This window comes from Saimiri boliviensis, chromosome 8, assembly GCF_048565385.1.
Source record: "Saimiri boliviensis isolate mSaiBol1 chromosome 8, mSaiBol1.pri, whole genome shotgun sequence".
NCBI classification, from domain to species: Eukaryota; Metazoa; Chordata; class Mammalia; order Primates; family Cebidae; genus Saimiri; species Saimiri boliviensis.
In genome coordinates this window covers 13532088-13551520 of record NC_133456.1, presented here as the reverse complement: position 1 = coordinate 13551520, position 19433 = coordinate 13532088, and the positions used below count along the sequence as shown (strand labels likewise).

The window sequence follows — 19433 nt, the reverse complement described above, 5'->3', positions numbered from 1 at the left end:
GGTCAACATGGTGAAACCCCGTCTCTACTAAAAGTGCAAAAAATTAGCTGGGCATGGTGGCACGTGCCTGTAATCCCAGCTACTCAGGAGGCCGAGGCAGGAGAATTGCCTGAGCCCAGGAGGCGGAGGTTGCGGTGAGCCGAGATCGCGCCATTGCACCCCAGCCTGGGTAACAAGAGCGAAACTCCACCTCAAAAAAAAAAAAAAAAAAAAAATGAACATTAATTTAGATGTCTAGCTAAAGGTGTATATCTCTGAAATATACCTGTGTAGGCATTCTTGCCTCTAACTTAGGGGCCTGTAATCTCAGCTGCTTGGAAGGTGAGGCAGGAAATCGCTTGAACCTGAGAGTCCAAGGTTCCAGTGAGCCGAGATCGCCCCACCGCATTCCAGCCTGGGTGACAAGAGCGAGACTCCGTTTAAAAAAAAAAAAAAAACCACCCAAAAACCAAAAAAAACCTGTGAGTTACTGTGCTTGTCTAATTTTATGCTAGGTTCTGTGGAATATAAATGAGAATAACCTAAAAAAAGAAAAGTTTTCAGGCCAAAGACTTCAAATAGGCTTTTTTCAAACTATCTGGATGTTAAAAGCTAGGAAAGATCATGGTTCCTCCTAACCCACACTCTTTATAGATCAGGAGACATGCAGAGAGATATCATAACTAAAAGTCACAGTTTGTAGGTGGCCAAAGTGAAGCCTAAAATCCAGATCCCCAAATCCTACCATTCATTTCAACCTTTGGCTATACTCAACTAAGGACTACTCTATCTAGTGGCCCAATCACTCAGGGCTTCCTCCAGACACAACAGAACAACTCACAAGGTTTGTAGTTCTCATGACGAGAGGAGCAGTCCAGAGGCTTGCCATGCACGAAGGGGTCTCCTCCTCATTCTAAAGAAACAGAAAAATTGACTTTGAAAAGATCCTGTGGAGACTAACATTTGTTTAAATGCTTTAGGTGTGTTTCTGCCTGAAGAATGCCAGACAGGCCTGGATAGGAAGTATCTTAATATACCATCTTATTCATATAGACTGTTAGCTCCTTTAGGGTAAGAAGGATCATATCAATGTCTTTTTTTGACACCCCTGTCCCCCAACCCAAAGGATTTAATAAAGCTGGCAGCCTTAATATTAAATAAATTCTCACCAAATGAACAAAATATTAGCCAAGTGCTGGGTGTGGTGGCTCACACCTGTAATCCCAGAACTTTGGGAGGCCAAGGCAGGCAGATCACAAGGTCAGGAGTTCGAGACCAGCCTGGCCAACACGGTAAAACCCCATCTCTACTAAAAAAACAAAAATTAGCCGGGAGTAGTGGCGCATGCCTGTAATCCCAGCACCTTGGTAGGCTGAGGCAGGAGAATCACTTGAACCCAGGAGGTGGAGGGTGCAGTGAGCGGAAATCATGCCACTGCATTCCAGCCTGGGTGACAGAGCAAGACTGTCTCAAAAGAAAAAAAAAAAAAAAAACCAGCCAAGCAAGCCCCAGGGAACTGCTGTTCTTTTTTCACATCACATGACTTCTCCAGAGGTAATGAGAATAGATAGGAACGAGCACACGCACACGCGCGCACACACACACACACACACACACACACACGGTACCTTCAGATTCTCTCCATTAAGAAGGTCCACAAAGCCATCATCCTCATCAGACAAAGTGGTTGTTACAGGTGACTGGGGTGTAAAAAGAGGAATGAAATTTCTTGGTTCACTGTTATCTCTTTCATTTGAGAAAAACTGTAAGACAAAATTCATGGGTTAATAATAAATGACAGCTCTGGTCTACTTTCATTTCCTTGAATGGATCACTAGTTTTTATGATGAAAGCATACTATGCTATACTTGTTATACAAAGTAAAATTTTAGCAGTTACTGATCATAGGAAAATATATCCCAAGATTGTAAGTGATGTGATGTCCACACACAGCCTTGACAGAGGCTAGGCTTCACAGAGAACTCTTGCTGGAAGCAATTTACCTTATAATGGGTGCTAGAGATAGCCTCTTGTGAAGAGTAAGGTTTCTTTTATTAGGAGGTTGCCATCAGTGAACACTGATCAGCATTGAGGACTGTGACAGTGTGAGAATCTGCCGAAATGAGTTAGGGCAAGCAGATGCAAATCTCTATGGACACCATAAAATGACTTAGAGAATGTGCGTATATAACTCCAGCTCTGAAAGGAGGAAATAAAAGGTGAATTGGTTCTATAAAATCTATCCTTGTTCTTTAGGCTTGGGATTTAAATGCTGCTCAGTTTTTAAATGAGGAATTACTGTGCGCCGGATACTATGATACATCTTTACACATAAAATTCAAGAGAAGCCTCACAATATCCTAAAGGTAGCTAATCCTTTCCTTTTTCTTTAGCAAATCAGGAAACTGGTGCTTAAGAGAGGTTACCAAGATTATACACCTTACCTGTTTGATTCCAAAATCCAGACTCTTCTCCTCACTATACTAACTCCCTAGGAGACAATCATTCCTGGAATTAAAATGGTGGTACCACGGCCAGGTGCAATGGCTCAGGCCTATAATCCCAGCACTTTGGTAGGAGGCGGGTGGATCATGAGGTTGGGAGATTGAGACCATCCTGGCTAATATGGTGAAAGCCCGTCTCTACTAAAAATACAAAAAATTAGCTGGGTGTGGTGACGTGCCTGTAGTCCCAACTACTCACCAGGCTGAGGTTGAAGTGAGCCGAGATCATGCCACTGCACTCCAGCCTGGGTGACAGAGCAAGACTCCGTCTCAAGGAAAAAAAAAAAAAAAAGCAGTACCTCAATAGCCAACCTATAATCATATATTTTTAGGAAACCTCTAAACATGGAATATAGAAAATGTAGAAAAACTGTTCATAAATCCACACCTGGAGATAAATACTACTAATGCAAACACTGCTAACACTAAATTCTTTTCTAGGCAGTTTCAAGTCCAGAAAAAAAGCTTAGAGTTATTTTTTCACAGTAGCAATGTGGTCCCAATGTTAAGTCCTACAAGTAATCCTTAAAATCCAAATCTCTTTGGGGTACGAACCTGTTGTTAGTTAAGTGGCCCTCCGGTTTTCTGAGTGGATCATGCACCAAGGAATCCTCTCTGCAGCTGGCCTATTCTGGTTCTGGAACTAGCTTTGCTTCGCAATACAAAACAAGTTCTGGGCATTCTTTGGTCCTCCCCAGGTATACCTGACCACACTTGGGAAATGGCAATTTTTTTTAAAGCCAGCTGAGCCTAGGGGTAGATAACTTTATCACAAAGGCTCACACTATATCACACCAACTTTTGTGAGGATTTTCTGGGATCCCTACATGCAGATATGATATAGGCTCTAGTCTCTAAGCACACACCAAATATATTGTTTCTGATGCCCAACTCTTCAAGTGTTACTGTGTACTTGGGAATTCAGAGACTGCTTTTTGAGACAGGGATTCACTGTTGCCCAGGCTGGAGTACAGTGGCATGATTGTAGCTCACTGCAGCCTCGATTTCTTGGACTCAAGCAATCCTCCTACTTCAGCCTCCCAAGTAACTGGGGCTATAGAAACCAGCCACCACACTCAGCTTGTTAACTTTGTACAGATAGGGTCTCACTATGTTGCCCAGGCTGGTCTTGAATTCCTGACCTCAGGTGATCCTTCCGTCTTGGCCTCCCAAAGTGCTGGGCTTATAGGCATGAGCCACCACACCCAGCCAGAGATTATTAAATCCTGGTCTCCTATTTATCTTTGGTAAACCTCTCTTGTGGTACTTTCCTAATCTGTCAAGGGGGTTAACTCCACTTACTTCACAAGACAAGAACATATATAAAAGTGATTTGTGCAAATGCTAGACAGAATAGCAATACTGGCTGAAGCTTAGAACACAAGCAAGACTGGAAAGGTGTATTTTCAGATTTAAGAATCTAGCAAAACCTGGAAGCCAAATGTGGTTATCTTGCTCAAGTTGGGCCTCTCCAGTCAACAGATGATATCGGTTAATTCAATTCAGACCAACAACAGGAAACTTTGAAAGTAATGACAGTCTCTGTCTGGCAAATACACAGCCCTGAAACAAGTGACTCCAAAACTGTCCAGCAGTCTAAGTGTTCACTGGAATCCATAATAGTTATTAAAAAAAAAAAAAAGAGAGATGGGGGTCTCACTATGCTGCCCAGGATTCAAGTGATCCTCCTATCTCCATTTTCCTAAGTGCTGGGATTATAGGCATGAGCCATGGCACCTGGCCCATAACAGTTCTTAACAAACCACCTTTGGAAGAAGTCAAGTGCCCTCTCTCCAACAAAATCATTCTTTGAGAAGCACTTAGAATGCATAGTAAAAGAGCAAGTTTTAAGTAAGAGACCTAGTGTTACACTCTTTTAGAATTTGCCTGGTAGGCTTTGCAGTTTTTACCAGAAAGCCCCTTAAAAAAAAAAAAAGTAAGAAATGTTATCCCATCATACATGCGTTTAGGATGACCCAGGATTTCCTAGATTAACAAGGTCAAATATTCCTTACACAAGTCCAATATTTCAAACACCATCTCCTGCTCTAACTACAGTCTGTCTACTCTCCAGACACAGCAAAACCACCAAGAATGTTTGACAGTCTAGTTTCAAAAGACAAAGTCAAGGTAAAGACAGCTAGCGCTACTGTAGTGCCTTCAATTCTGGATTACAGAGAGTGTTTTAATCCTTTCTTCCTGTCAGTAATTCCTCTATGAGAGCCAGAACACATACCATCCGAGCTGGGGCAGAGTTCTGCCTCTGTGTGAAGAGATCTTTACCCTCCTGGAGTCCATGAGAATGCAGGCAGCCACGAGATACAGGTCTTACTGGCTTCTTAAACTCAAAGGCTTCCTGCAAGACATAGTCGAGACATCTTCTACTGTCCATGAAAACTAGCTCTAGGGCCTCGGCTTGTGTTAAAGAGGCAAGGGAGTGGGCACCGATCACCTTTCTAACTGCTCAAAATTCAAGTTTCACCTAATTTCAACACTGGATCTGTATAACTAAGAATTTCCAAGGCTCTGTCAACAGCTAACTTCTAAAGTAACATTTTCTTGTCATACTGCATTTCCTAACACAAGTATCTGCCAAATATATAAAACACAATGCATGATAAGCTAAATCACAAACTTTCTGAAATCTAAAGGGAAAATAAATAAAATCTAATATAGTTGTCTATGAGTAGTAGTCAAAATTTTCCATCTAGATCCATCCGTTTGACGGCTTCATATTTTCCACCTCTTCCTACCAACTGGAGATAATTTTTTCTACTTAAAATTATTATTTGGCCGGGCATGGTGGTTGATGCCTGAAATCTCAGCACTTTGGGAGGCCAAGGCAGGTGGATTACTTTAGGTCAGGAGTTCATGACCACCCTGGCCAACATGGTGAGACCCCATCTCTACTAAAATACAAAAATTAGCCAGGCATGGTGGTGTGCTCCTGTAGTCCCAGCTACTTGGGAGGCTGAGGCAGGAGAATCACTTGAACCCGGAGGGCAGAGGTGGTAGTGAGTTGAGGTTGTGCCACTGCACTCCAGCCTGGGCTACAGAGCGAGACTCCATCTCAAAAAGAAATAATAATAATAATTATTCTATTCTATACTAAAAGCAATTAAAAAAAAAAAGCCCTAGTGGTATACTCAATATGGACGAGTCTTCAAAGCATAATGTTGTACAGCTTTGCCCTGGTAAAAAGGACTACAGAGGCTGATGCGCTGTTCTAAGCACTCAAGGCAGGAACTCATTTCCATAGTCTTTTTCATGACATTTCCCAAGTTGATAAAGAAATCATCAGGGGAGTTCATGAAGACAGTAGGTTTTACACTAAACCTGGAAGATTGTAAGGATTATTATGAACTGTGGCATTTTTAGCAGGAATGGAAAAGGGAAGAAAGTAAATACAGAGAAATACAGTAGAGAGAAGGCTGAAAACATTACAACTGTTTTGGATGCCTACTCTGTGCCATGTCTAAGAGAATGAAAACCTCAGGCGCATTCAGGACAGACAACCACAGATTTACCTTCCAAGCCACCATTTCAGTCACTCTTCGATTCCCTAGAACTTATTGGCCCTGTTCTTTCAAGTACTGCCAAAGAGCCTTTTCCTAAGCTTACAATTCATTTCAGGGTCAGGGCAAGAAGGTAAGGACAGCCTGACTAGAGCCTTCTAGACAAACTATTTATACATGCAATTAATCCTGTGAGCTACCATCTGAGCAACTCCTGCCTGTCAGGCACCATTCTAAATGTTTTATGCATAATCTTACTTATTGCCACAATATCCCTAAAAGGTATTACTACTCCTATTTTACGAAAGAACAAAAAAGATTAAAAAGAGAAGAATTTGGCCGGGCGCGGTGGCTCAAGCCTGTAATCCCAGCACTTTGGGAGGCCGAGGCGGGTGGATCACGAGGTCAAACGATCGAGACCATCCCGGTCAACGTGGTGAAACCCCGTCTCTACTAAAAATACAAAACAACTAGCTAGGCATGGTGGCGCGTGCCTGTAATCCCAGCTACTTAGGAGGCTGAGGCAGGAGAATTGCCTGAGCCCAGGAGGCGGAGGTTGCGGTGAGCCGAGATCGCGCCATTGCACTCCAGCCTGGGTAACAAGAGCGAAACTCCGTCTCAAAAAAAAAAAAAAAAAAAGAGAAGAATTTGCCAATGTCACACAGTTAGTAAGAGGGATCCAAACCCGGATTTCTCTGACTCCAAAGACTGCACATAACGGCCAAGGTTCAGTCTCCCAGAAACCAGCCCAGCCACTCTTTAAGCCACTGACAGCCTGTGGGTTTCACCTCTGCCTCAGGTTAGAACACCAAACTCTTGCTCACATTTTCCTTGTTCTCATCTGGGTCGATGAGCTGAAAGATGTCATGGTCAAGAGAATCAGAATGGCTCCTCTTCAGAGCTGGGCTACATCCCAAGAGCTTCTGCTGTCAAAGTGAAAAAAGAAAATAATTAAGGTACAGAAATAAAATTCCATTAGAAAATACAGTTCTCAAAAGAAAAAAAAAAAAAAAAGAGGGGTTGGCTAGTGGGTAAGCTAGCTAATCTAGCTCCTCACACACTGCAGTAGGTAACCAGTAAATGTGGCCAGGGCTCTTGCCAGGACACAGCATAAATGTTTCCATTCCATGGGTTTAAACTTAACCTCACAAGGTTTACCCCTCTCAGCAGGAAGTATAGTGCCAAATCAATCCCCAAATAACATTTGCATCAAAAGAATCCTTCCTGGTTTGATAAAGCTGTTAGGCATGGAGGACAAATTCAGGCAGAGCATCTTGAGTACTTATGAGACTTAGGAAAGGCTGGGAATGGTGGCTCTTGGCTGTCATCCTAGCACTTTGGGAGGCCGAGGCAGGAGTTCAAACCCAGCCTGGGCAACAAAGTGAGACCCCCCCATCTCCATAAAAAATACAAAATCAGCTAGGTGTGATGGTATACCCCTATATATAGTCCCAGCTACTCTGGAAGTTGAGATGGGAGGATCACTTGAGCCAGGGAAGCAGAGGTTGCAGTGAGCCAAGATTTTGCCACTGGACTCCAGCCTGGGTGACACAGCAAGACCCTGTCTCAAGAAGAGACTAAAGAAAAGCAGTTTTTGGCAGGGCACAGTGGCTCACGCCTGTAATCTCAGCACTTTGGGAGGCCGAGGCGGGTGGATCACAAAGTCAGGAGATTGAGACCATCCTGGCCAACATGGTGAAACCCCATCTCTAATAAAAATACAAATATTAGTTGGGTGTGGTGGGTGCCTGTAGTCCCAGCTACTCGGGAGGCTAAGGCAGGAGAATCACTTGACTCCAGGAGGTGGAGGTTGCAGTGAGCCGAGATCGTGCCACTGCACTCCAGGACTCCATCTCAAAAAGAAAAGAAAACAAACACACAAAAAGAGCAGTTTTCACTCTCTAAGGTCTCCTATCAAGGTCATGCTGGTAGATAAGGAACGAATAACAGTATTAGCTCAAAATAAACCAGGAAACTAACTTACAGGTAGGAAATTTATTCTTCTCATAGGATTTCCAAGGCTGTAATGAGACCAGAAGGTAAATAGTGAGGATAAAACAAGTAAAAAGATATTCATATAAGCAGAGAGACAGTGTTTAGCCTGTAGTTTGGGGGTGCAGTCACAGATCCCATTTTAGGCAAGAGATGGGAGAATAAATTTTTGAAGCTGCCCTGTTCTTAGGAGTACTCCCAACACTAGGCTTCAAGGTGAAAAAAACAAACCCATCTCTTTTTTTAAAATACACATGTCCGGCCAGGCGAGGTGGCTCACATTTGTAATATCAGCACATTGGGAGGCCAAGACAGGTGGATTACCTGAGTTCTGGAGTTTGAGACCAGCCTGGCCAATACGATGAAACCTCCTCTCTACTAAAAATACAAAAATTAACCCAGTGTGGTGGTACACACCTGTAATCCCAGCTACTTGGGAAGCTGAGGCTGGAGAATTCCTTGAACCTGGGAGGTGGAGGTGGCAGTGAGCCACGGTGGCTCATGCCTACAATCCCAGCACTTTGGGAGGCCAAGGTGGGCAGATCATGAGGTCAGGAGTTTGAGACCAGCCTGACTAACATGGTGAAACTCCATCTCTACTAAAAATACAAAAATTACCAGACGTGGTGGCATGTGCCTGTAATCCCAGCTACTCAGGAGGCTCAGGCAGAAGAATTGCTTGAACTGGGGAGGCAGAGGTTGCAGTGAGCTGAGATTGAGCCACTGCATTCCAGCCTGGGTTAAAGAACGAGACTCCATCTCAAAAACAAAACAAACAAACAAAAAAAACCATGTTCTCGTGAGGCTATGACGTCAGAGTGTAGAATAAGGGCTTGGGTAAAACACGAACAGAACACTAAAATTATAGCTTGAATAAAGGAGAAAAAGCTCTGAAAATTGCTGACGCAAACTAATCATTCTTGAGATTCCAGCGAGTTTATAGGGACAGCTAAATCCAGGGCTCCAGTCCAGTGTATGAAGAACTTCATTTAAATAAGGTATTTAAATTTAGACAAGTTTTTTCTAAGCATAAACATTGAAAAGCAGTTAATACATACTTTTCTTTACTGTCCAAGGGCCCAGGAGAATCTAGACAGAATCCTATGGGGAAAAAAAAATTCTCAAGAAATAATGCAAAAAACACCATTTTGTCATTAAAATAAAAACACCAAAGAAAGTGCTCGGGTTTTTTGTCAGGCAACAAATACTCATGGCTTGTACTTTTGCCAGAATTGATGTCAAGTCTCTATTTGCCTGTCAAAAATGTCATGTTTGTGCAAGTCTTAATATTTTCATAGTATATTTACTGTTTTTTCTCCTACTTGCAAATAGCATCAAGGGAAATAGGATTCGAGGAGAGGGTAAATAAAACTGATTCGTATCATGATTGTTTGGTTATTCAGACAGAGGTGACCCAGATAACTTTGAGTTCCAAGCACAGAAAGAATAGGTACCGGATTTTCTTGGCATAGTTTTAAATATTTTATCTTGTCAAACCATATGGAGTTTGAAAAATACAACTGCTAGGCCAGGCTCAGTGGCTCACACCTGTAATCCCAGCAATTTGGGAGGCTGAGGCAGGCAGGTGGCTTGAGGCCAGGAGTTTGAAACAAGCCTGGGGCAACATAGCAAGAAGTGCCTCTACCAAAATTCCAAAAAAAAACCTAGCTGGGTGTGGTGGTACCTGCCTGTAAGTTTCAGCTACTTGGGGAGGCTGAGGTGGAAGGTTTGCTTGAGCCCAGAAAGTTGAAGCTACAGTGAACTCTAATTGTGCCACTGCATTCCAGCCTGAAGCCTGGAAAACAGAGCAAGAGGTCAGGTGCAGTGGCTCATGTCTGTAATCCCAGCACTTTGGGAGGCTGAGGCAGGCAGATCACCTGATGTTAGAAGTTTGAGACCAGCCTGGCCAACATGGTGAAGCCCTGTCTCTACTAAAAATACAAAAATTAGCCAGGTGTGGTAGCCCACGCCTGTAATCCCAGCTACTGGGGAGGCTGAGGCAGGAAAATCACCTGAACCTGGCAGGCAGAGGTTGCAGTGTGCCAAGATGGAGCCACTGCACTCCAGCCTGGGCGACAGAATGAGACCTTGTCTCAAAAAGAAAACTACAACTGCTAGTCATGACATGCAAGGCAAGCATTTGTTGCCTTTAACAAAATGACACCAAGTAAGATGTCCATCTCACAAAAAATAGCAGGGTCAAGGAGACACTGTTCCGAATTACTTTTATATGCCAACTCAGATGACTCAGACCCATCAGCCCTTAGCTTGCATGTCTCCATGTCTATGTAGACTTACGGAAAGTTAGGTGTTAGAGCCCTTGCTCCACAGTGCTACAAACGATAATCCTATTCCCAGTTCTATATTAAATTACATTCTACATACAGAAGCCTACATTACATTTTAAGACTTTTGCTCTTGCAGTTCTTTTAACCTAAAGCATCTTTGCCCCAATGCTCTTAGCTGTACAAATAGGGATAAACTCTGCAGTAATATGAATTCATGAAGAATGAAATGCACTGGCAATTTCCTCCATAGCAGCATCACTGAAATGATTTCATTACACTGTATTTCCAATAATTTGACCCTGTATTATAACCAGTAAGCCTGCCCGAAGGCCACTTACGGTGGTATGATGAATTTTGCTTTACTACCCGTCCTTCAAGGGCAAGCACACACCACCTCCTTACAGACATTTGGAACCTATTTCCTTTCTTCATAAACTATAACAAGGGGTCCTTTGTACTGTTGTGTTTTTTTTTTTTTTTTTTTTTTTTTTTTTTTTTGAGATGGAGTCTTGCTCTGTTGCCTAAGCTGTAGTGTAGTAGCAGGATCTCAGCTCACTGCCACCTCCGCCTCCTGGATTCAAGGGATTCTCTTGTCTCAGCCTCCCAAGTAGCTGGGACTACAGGTGCCCGCTACTGTGCCTGACTAATTTTTGCATTTTTAGTAGAGACGGGGTTTCACCATATTGGTCAGGTTGATCTCAAACTCCTGATTTTGTGATCCGCCTGCCTCAGCCTCCCAAAGTGCTGGGATTACAGGCGTGAGCCATGGCGCCTGGCTATGTATTATTCTTAATGTTTATCACCCAATGCCATGATTCCCTTAAGTTCTCACCAAAACTAACTTCCCAGGTAGAAAGGCATGTTTCAGGAAATTCACAGTATTGCACCCCACACAGCAGACTTAAATACCTGAATCTGTTGACTCGGAGGAGCCCATTCTCTGCAGATTGCTGTTGTTTTTTACTTCCAGTGGTTGCTCATAATCACTGAAACCAAGAGAAATTATTAAATCCATGAGTGATTTCTAGGATATAATTAAAAGGTCACATGCAGGAGATAGGCCATGAAATTACCAAGCAGCCAGGCTGCCATAAACCATTTCTAGGCCACAGCACGAGTGGCAAAGTACCCACTTAGCTACTCTGAACACCCAATTAGCACTTGGGAAAAGGAGAAAAAGCAGTGGCTGGGCATGGCCTTGGGTCACATTGCAGGATGTGACGGCTGGGGGTAATGCTGGGGTATTTCCTGAAATAAGTCTGTGTTCTAGGTACTGTGACAGAAGTCGGAATGAAAGTTAAACAGGACACTTCCTGCTCTTCAGAAGTTGGAAAACGCAAGACATGTGCTTAGAAAACAGGATCCCGGAGACTGAAGGGGAAGGTAGCTCTTCCGCCGGAAACACCGTGGGATGCATTTTTTGCTCTCAGGAAAAGCCCAGGAAGCTTTCCGAAAGTTGGGTAAAAAAGACCCGGCCTTAGGAGAGCAGCAGAGTGGACATCAGAAACGCACACGGGGCGAGGGACTGAGATGGTTTTGCATAAACGCCAGGAAGGAAAATGCCATGGCCCTTTGTTGAGACGGAGCAAAGCTCACAGTAAACTAAGATCCTGAGAGGTGGTTCAGCAAAGGATGGAAGTGAGCGCCTAGAAGGGTCGGATTTGGCCCCGAGGGGATAAATTCCAAAGAGCTTCCAAAGGAATAAAGACAGAAGGAGCGTAGGCAGCAATCCGAAAGGAGTGAAGGTGGGCCTGGTTCGGGCTTAGGCCCGGCGACCTCCACCTCTTCCCCTGGGAGGTCCGCACAGCCTCTCCCGCTGCACATTCCGCCCCGGTGGGGTGCACATGGCGGGCCCTAGCCTGGCTGCCCCCGAGCGGCGAACTCCGAACCGGGGCGGGTCTCGCTCCTCTCCCGGTCCGTTTCGTGGCCTGATTTCCCCGAGGCCGAGGCCAGGGGGCTGGGGGACCGCCCACCCGTCTCTCCTCACCTGCCTAGCCCCTGCAGCTGGTCCATAGTGACGGTCAGGTTGGTGACAGGCGACAGTCCCCCGGCGGCGGGCGCGCCAAATAGCGCCTTCACGACGGGCTGCGGCGCGGGAGGGGGGCTGCAGGCGAAGAGCAGGCGGCGGCGGTGCGGGGGCTCCGGACCCAGTTCCATGGCGGCGCCCGGCCTCGCAGGGCTCCCGCTGCCTCTTCCTCCGCCTCCGCCGCGCCCGCCCCGCCCCGCCGACACCGACACCGGCCTCCGCCGCGCGCCGCCGGCTACCGCGGGTCAAACACAAACACGGCTCCGCGGTTCAGGGACGCGGCTGCCACGGGCAAGCTGCGCGGCCGGGCGGGTGTGCGGACCCTCCAGGCGCCAGCCACAAGCACGGGTACTTCTCTCCCACTCCGCGAGGCCAGCGGGCGGGCGCCGGCAACCTGAAGATTAAATCCAAACAAACGCGGCGGATCGGCAAGAGAAGGCGGACGACAGCCTCGAGGCAACGGCCCAGGCTCACACTGTCTTCGCTGTTCTCCTACCCGCTTGACCAGCTCCGGGTAGCAGACAACTGAGCTAACCTCTATCTCTTCCTCAGACTGTCGCAGCCAAGCGGGCCTTTCGCAGTAATAGCAGCTCAGTGGGGGCGGCTGCTGCCCCGCCCCCCCTTTCCTAGTTGGCGCCAAACGAAATCCACCAATCAGTAAGCAACTTCTCCTTCTCGCACCCGAATGGCAGCCAGGCTGGGCCAATGAGAGAGGAAGAAGGAAGCAGCTCGCGGGACTCTGCCGGGTCACCCTCTCTCAGAAGGGGGCGGAGCCTAGAGCAGAAGAGCGCGGATCGAAAGGAGGGGGTGCTCAGAGGTCAATGAAAACTCCCAGCAGAACCTGCGAGGCGCTGATCGCGGCTGAAAGGTCCTTCGGCCCCGTTGCATGCTGGGAAGCGTAGTTCCCACCGCGAGCCGCCGTCCGGTCACCTTCGGCCCCCGTTGGGCCTCCGCCAGCCACCTCGCCCCCCTACCCGGCGCCCCACACCTTGAGGGAATGTGGAGGCTAAGGAAGGCCTGTGGAAGTCTGGCCGGATCCAGCTTGGCTCGGCCTCTAGCCGTGCCGGGTTGTGGACCCGTTTCTTCCGCCCCGGGCCTCCAGGCCCCAATTTATAATGAAGGAGGGAATGAAATGACCCCCAGCACTGGACTCGACCATCAGGCCCCAACTCTGGAGCGCCGACAGCCCCTAGGTGCTGCTGGCCTCCTGGGACTTGAACCCTGCAGTACAGCCTGTGCTGTGGGCCTCAGCATTCTTTGCTCATCTCCGGTCTAGACCTTATTGGATACTCTTAGCATCATTTCTTTTTTTCCTACCACTTCCCAGCCCCCTGCGAGCTCCTAGACAGCAATAACGGCAAATACAATAATAGCAAATAATAGTTAAAGTTTACATAGCGCTTATGAACTTAACACTGACCCGGTGTGTTAAATCTGTATTAATTTGTTTAATCCTTACAACTCTGTGACATAGGAATTATCTCCATTTTCTTTTTTTCTTTTTCTTTTCTTTTCTTTTTTTTTTTTTTTTTTTTTTGAGACGGAGTTTCGCTCTTGTTAGCCAGGCTGGAGTGCAATGGCGCGATCTCGGCTCACCGCAACCTCCGCCTCCTGGGTTCAGGCAATTCTCCTGTCTCAGCCTCCTGAGTAGCTGGGATTACAGGCACGCGCCACCATGCCCAGCTAATTTTTTTTTTTTTTTTTTTTTTGTATTTTTAGTAGAGACGGGGTTTCACCGTGTTGACCAGGATGGCCTCGGGTCTCTTGACCTCGTGATCCGCCCACCTCGGCCTCCCAAAGTGCTGGGATTACAGGCGTGAGCCACCGCGCCCAGCGAATTATCCCCATTTTCTAGGTGGCCATACTTACTCTGATAGCCCCTGCACCTGTGACAGCTCCTAGCATTATTTTATGAGAGCCATAGGTGCATGATTTAATTGCAACCTACTGCTGGGCGAAGTCGCTCATGCCTATAATCCCAACACTTTGGGAGGCTGAGGTGGGAGGATTGCTTGAGCCCTCAAATTTGAGACCAGCCTGGGCAACAAAGTGAGACTCCCCCACCCCTCCCTTTCTTTTCCAAAACAAACAGATGCAGCCTACGGTTTGAAAAGCTATGATGGACAGGTGGAAGCCCCAGTCCTTTGGTCCCAACACCAGACCCTTCACAGTGAGGCATCTCCCTCTCAGGATTCATCTCCTTTTCTGCTCACAAGTGCTCCACCACCCAGGAACCCCCTTTCCCTCCAGAAACCCCAGGCTATTTAGGCCTCTCTGCACAGTTCACATGGTCTGTGGTCCCACTGTTTCAAATAGTTCTCCCTGTTATATCTCTGAATACTTTCCTCTCCTCCTGGGTTTTGTGTAGTAATACTTGGCTCAGCGTTCCTGTTACTGCATTCATTCATCCAACACATGTTTATTCAGGGATTCCTAGAACAAATTCAGGGCTTGAAATAATACAATCTCTGCCCTCAGGGAGCTCTGGTCCACTGAGCATAAGGCGGTAATTATTACCATGACAATAGCTGTGGTTTGTGGAGGGCTGGTGGGCACCCGGAGGAGGGGTGGGGACAGGGAAGGCAGTGTGGTGGGGGGCAAGTCCCAAGGGAGATTAAAGCTGAAGGTGAAGGTTGTTGGAGAAGGGGTGCTTGGGGGCAGGGGGAAGTGCTTTCTAAGGAAAAGGCCCTCAGCAGCCAGGAGGTGACGAGGAACGCTGCACTTGTCGGGAACTACTTCTGAGTTGCTCCAGTCGGTTCTAGAATGGGCACAGGAGAGTGACTGAAGGACCTAAGCACGACACAGTTGACAGTTCTTGAAAGGATTGGAGTTGGCTGAAGAGTTTGGCCTTATCCTGTGGAAGTGGAGGGTGTGGAGGGTATGTGATAACTGGATCAGATTTGCTGTAGGGTGGATCAGTGGGGGAGAGTGGGGAGGCCTGAGGAACAAGGAGGAGGCTGTCCAAAACTTTAGGAGATTGTGAAGCAAGGTGGGGGCCTCAGAGTCTGAAGGAAGGGAATGACCCTGGGAGCGCTGAAGAAGGTAGATCTCATTGGATTTTGATAATTGACAGTTCAGATTGTAGGGGGCTAGAGGGAAGGGAGGAGGCTAAAGTGACTCTTAGGTGATGACTCAAGCACCTGGGTGGATGTAATATTTCAACAGTTGGAGGCATAATTCCTGGAGGGATTTGAGGAGCTCAGTTTGGTATTGGTGGATTGTCTGGGGAGTGTAGTCAGGAGACAGATTTGATGTTGATTAGCATGAAGATGGTAATGCCCATTGAGGATGCACAAAGGGTTTTTAGGACCCTGGTTCTGGGGAGTACCAGACTGAGGACTGGATGTAGCAGGGCAGGACTGCAAAGCTGCCGCTGAGAAAGAAAGCACAAGGGAGGGGCTGAGTCTGCAGTTCAGAGGACCACCGAGGAGAGTCACTGGAGGGGCCGGAAGCAGGTCATGGGCAACCACAGAAATCCTGTGGGAAGCGAGGAGGTGGCCACAGAAGGCCATAGGAAGGGAAAAGTTGGCACAGAAGCTACAGTACAATTCAAGTGTGCCAAATGCACGTACACGAATATTCATGGCTATGTTATTCATTTTAGCTCCAAACAGAAAACAACCGTAATGCTCATCGACAATAAAATGAGTAAATAAAACAAAGTTATTTGACGAGGTGCGGTGGCTCACGCCTGTAATCACAGCACTTTGGGAGGCCGAGGCGGGTGGATCATGAGCTCAGGAGTTAGGGACTGTTAGGGACAAGAAAACCCCTTTGGCGCAGGCTGACCCCTCCCCACCTCTGATTGCTCTGCAACTGCATTCCTAAACCCCTACCTAGGGGCTACATCAAGCCTGCCAGACGTGCTGCAATTAAGCAAAACCTGATTGCAGCCATCCGGGCAGCTCTCGAGGGAGGATAGGGAAAACATAGGTGGGTTGTCCGTACTTCGAAAAAAACTTCTAGTTTCTCTCTTTTTTTTTTTTTTTAAAGACTGCCACCACAAAAGTCACAGGATAATGTATTGTAGGTCTGTTACAAGTTAGCAAACTATCTCTGTGCCTGTTACCAGCAGATAGATTATATCAGTCCTAAAACCCCCTTATGCCCCCCTCACCCCACATAAACCACTCCTTTCGTAAGCTCAGGGCTACCTCCTCTGACTTACGGCAGGTTAATAAAACTTTCTTGCCCGACTTTGGGTCTATTCTCCTTTTTCTCGGCTACCCTTACAGAGACCATCCTGGCCAATATGGCGAAACCCCATCTCCTAAAAAAAAATAAATTTTTAAAAAGACTTTGAATGTTATCCCGAAGGCAGTGGATTTAGAAAGGGTCTCAGAGAAGCCATCATTCGTCTCCTCATCTTCCCCATGGCAGATAGACTGGATTATTACTTGGGGTGATGAGATGGCTTCCTAGGGTTCTTTTTCACTTCCGAGAAGGTTGAGGACTTTTTATCCCACTCTTCCCATTGGAGGTCATTGGTGTAGCACTGAGGAGGGCCACCAGAGGGCACTATTTTCCCAGGAGACCATACTTGGAGAAAGAATTGAGAGTTGCTGGTAGGAAAAAAAAGAGAGCTTGGCACATGTGTGAGAAACCAAATGCACCCCACTTTCTGGGATGTTTCCAGAGCCCTCTGCAAGATGGGACATGCTCAGAGCCAGGAGTGGGTCACTGCTGGCCCTGGCCTTTTTTTTTTTTTTTTTTTGAGACAGAGTTTCGCTCTTATTGCCCAGGCTGAAGAGCAATGGTGCAATCTTGGCTCACTGCAACCTCCGCCTCCCAGGTTCAAGCGATTCTTCTGCCTCAGCCTCCCAAATAGCTGGGACTACAGACATACGCTGCCACACTCAGCTAATTTTGTATTTTTAGTAGAGACGAGGTTTCTCCATGTTGAAGAGAGTGGTCTAGAACTCCCAGTCTCAGATGATCCACCCACCACGGCCTCCCAAAGTGCTGGGATTACAGGTGTGAGCCACCGTGCCCAGCTAGACTCTTTTTGTTTTGTTTTGTTTTTGAGACGGATCTCACTCTGTCACCCAGGCTGGAATGCAGTGGTGCAATCTCTTGGCTCACTGAAGCCTCAACCGCCTGAGCTCAAGTGACCCCTGGGCCTCCCAAAGTGCTGGGATTACAGGTGTGAGCCACTGCACCTGCAGCCTGTAGACAACTCTTGGTCTCAGTTTCACCCCTCTAGAAAATGGGAGTAGTGGCCCCTGGCTGGTCTCCCACACAGAAAACACAGCAAGTAGTACCGAAATAGTGTTTGGAACTTTGAAATAAAATGTGCCAGAGAAATCTGAGGGGTTGACCAGGCATTGTGGCTTATGCCTCTAATCCCAGTACTTTGTTTGGGATGCTGAGAGAGGAGGATCAGTTGAGCCTAGGAGTTCAAGACCAGCCTGGGTAAAAGTGAGACTCCATCTCAATATTAAAAAAGAAAAAAAGAAAAGAAAGAAATTCGAGAAGTTGCTGATCCTCACTGTCCCCCTTGCCCCATGCTAATGTGACGGTACTACTGGGTGTGTGACGCTAACACTCGTGAACACTGCTTTGAGTGGGTGTCCAATGTTAACGTTCTAGGGGAGATGATACCCCAGTAGGTGGAGGTGATGAGTTAGGTCAGAGGCAGTGGGCAGTGAACAGAGGCCACTGGGGCAGTAGGAAGCCATAATAGGTCTGGAATAGGGTGAGGACTTCATTCAAAGGGTTGAGTTTTCTTTCTTTTTTTTTTTTTTAGAGATAGGCTTTCACCATGTTGGCCAGGATGGTCTCGATCTGGTAAACTCACGATCTGCCTGCCTTGGCCTCCCAAAGTGCTGGGATTACAGGGGTTAGCCACCATGCCTGGCCTTTTTTCCATTTTTTTTTTTTTTTTGAGACGGAGTTTCACTCTTGTTACCCAGGCTGGAGTGCAATGGCGCGATCTCGGCTCACCGCAACCTCCGCCTCCTGGGCTCAGGCAATTCTCCTGCCTCAGCCTCCTGAGTAGCTGGGATTACAGGCACGCGCCACCATGCCCAGCTAATTTTTTGCACTTTTAGTAGAGACGGGGTTTCACCATGTTGACCAGGATGGTCTCGATCTCTCGACCTCATGATCCACCCGCCTCGGCCTCCCAAAGTGCTGGGATTACAGGCTTGAGCCACCGCGCCCGGCTTTTTTTTTTTTTTTTTTTTTTTTTTGAGATGGAATCTCGCTCTGTTGCCAGGCTGGAGTGCAGTGGTGCGATCTCGGCTCACTGCAACCTCCTCCTCCCAGGTTCAAGTGTTTGTCCTGCCTCAGCCTCCCGAATAGCTGAGACTGCAGGCACCCATCACCACACCTGGCTAATTTTTGTATTTTTAGTAGAGATGGGGTTTCACCATGTTGGCCGGGATGGTCTCATCTCTTGACCTCATGATCTGCCCCCCTCAGCCTCCCAAAGGGCTGGAATTACAAGCATGAGCCACGGCGCCCTGCCATCAGAGGGCTAAGTTTTCTTGTGAGGTTTCCTGGGGTCCTCCTTCTGGAAGACAGAGTTCCTAGGTAGCATCTGAGTCCTCCTCACAGCTTATACCAGGGTGTTGTGCCCCTGGAACAGAATGGACTCAGAGGAGAGGAAACACCCTGTGCTGGGGGCTGGGAGGGGTTGGAGACCTGCATCAGCTGGACCTGTGCCATCATTGCCCAGTTCTGGCCTTTCTCAATCCTTGGGCCTCTGGTAGGTGAATTGTTCCTGGGTTCCCTCTTGTCCTGGTTGAGTTAGAGCCTCTTGCACCATCCTGCTGATGGCTGGTTGACAAATGATCATATTAAGCAAAGTGTGGTGTGGAGACAGGTAAAGGGATGGCAGGGTGGGGGTGGAGGCCTGGGTTTTAGACTCTGTCCCTTTCTAACCCTGAGCAATGCTTGCCCCAGGAGTTGGGGCTGGGCCCATTCCAGTCCTTCCAGCCTAACATCCAGACACCAAGGCATGCCCCAGGCCTTCTGGGATGTTTGTATGTCTTGTGAAAATAGGAGCAGATTTGAAGAAATCAGGGTTAATCAGAGTGAAACAGGTTCCTTTTTTGTGGCATTCCTCAGTGCCTTTAATCCGTGGTGTATTGCGAGTCTTCAAGAAACAGCAAGAGGGAGGTTCCAC

The 19433-nt window shown here is 47.1% G+C and overlaps 1 protein-coding gene and 1 non-coding gene across 6 annotated transcripts in view; one reads left to right on the top strand and one right to left on the bottom strand.

Annotated features, from left to right (window-relative positions):
• The window catches only part of CDC25A (cell division cycle 25A), a 32629-nt gene extending 19708 nt beyond the window's left edge, over positions 1-12921 (bottom strand). Inside the window, exons 1-8 of one of the 5 annotated variants that reach the window (XM_039477649.2) lie at positions 12266-12921; positions 11188-11264; positions 9049-9091; positions 7983-8019; positions 6823-6924; positions 4720-4839; positions 1608-1742; positions 821-892 (exon numbers count right to left, since the gene is read on the bottom strand). In XM_039477649.2, coding sequence (XP_039333583.1) covers positions 821-892; positions 1608-1742; positions 4720-4839; positions 6823-6924; positions 7983-8019; positions 9049-9091; positions 11188-11264; positions 12266-12435 — 756 coding nt within the window. In that variant the 5' untranslated portion in view covers positions 12436-12921. The remainder of the gene's footprint in view (positions 1-820; positions 893-1607; positions 1743-4719; positions 4840-6822; positions 6925-7982; positions 8020-9048; positions 9092-11187; positions 11265-12265) is intronic. The other 4 variants (XM_074403926.1, XM_039477650.2, XM_039477651.2 and 1 more) reach the window with 4 other exon arrangements.
• On the top strand, positions 4345-4405 carry LOC120367254 (U7 small nuclear RNA). The gene has a single exon (XR_005581673.1). It is a non-coding gene; the product is annotated as a U7 small nuclear RNA (small nuclear RNA).
• Positions 12922-19433: the final 6512 nt, after the last annotated feature.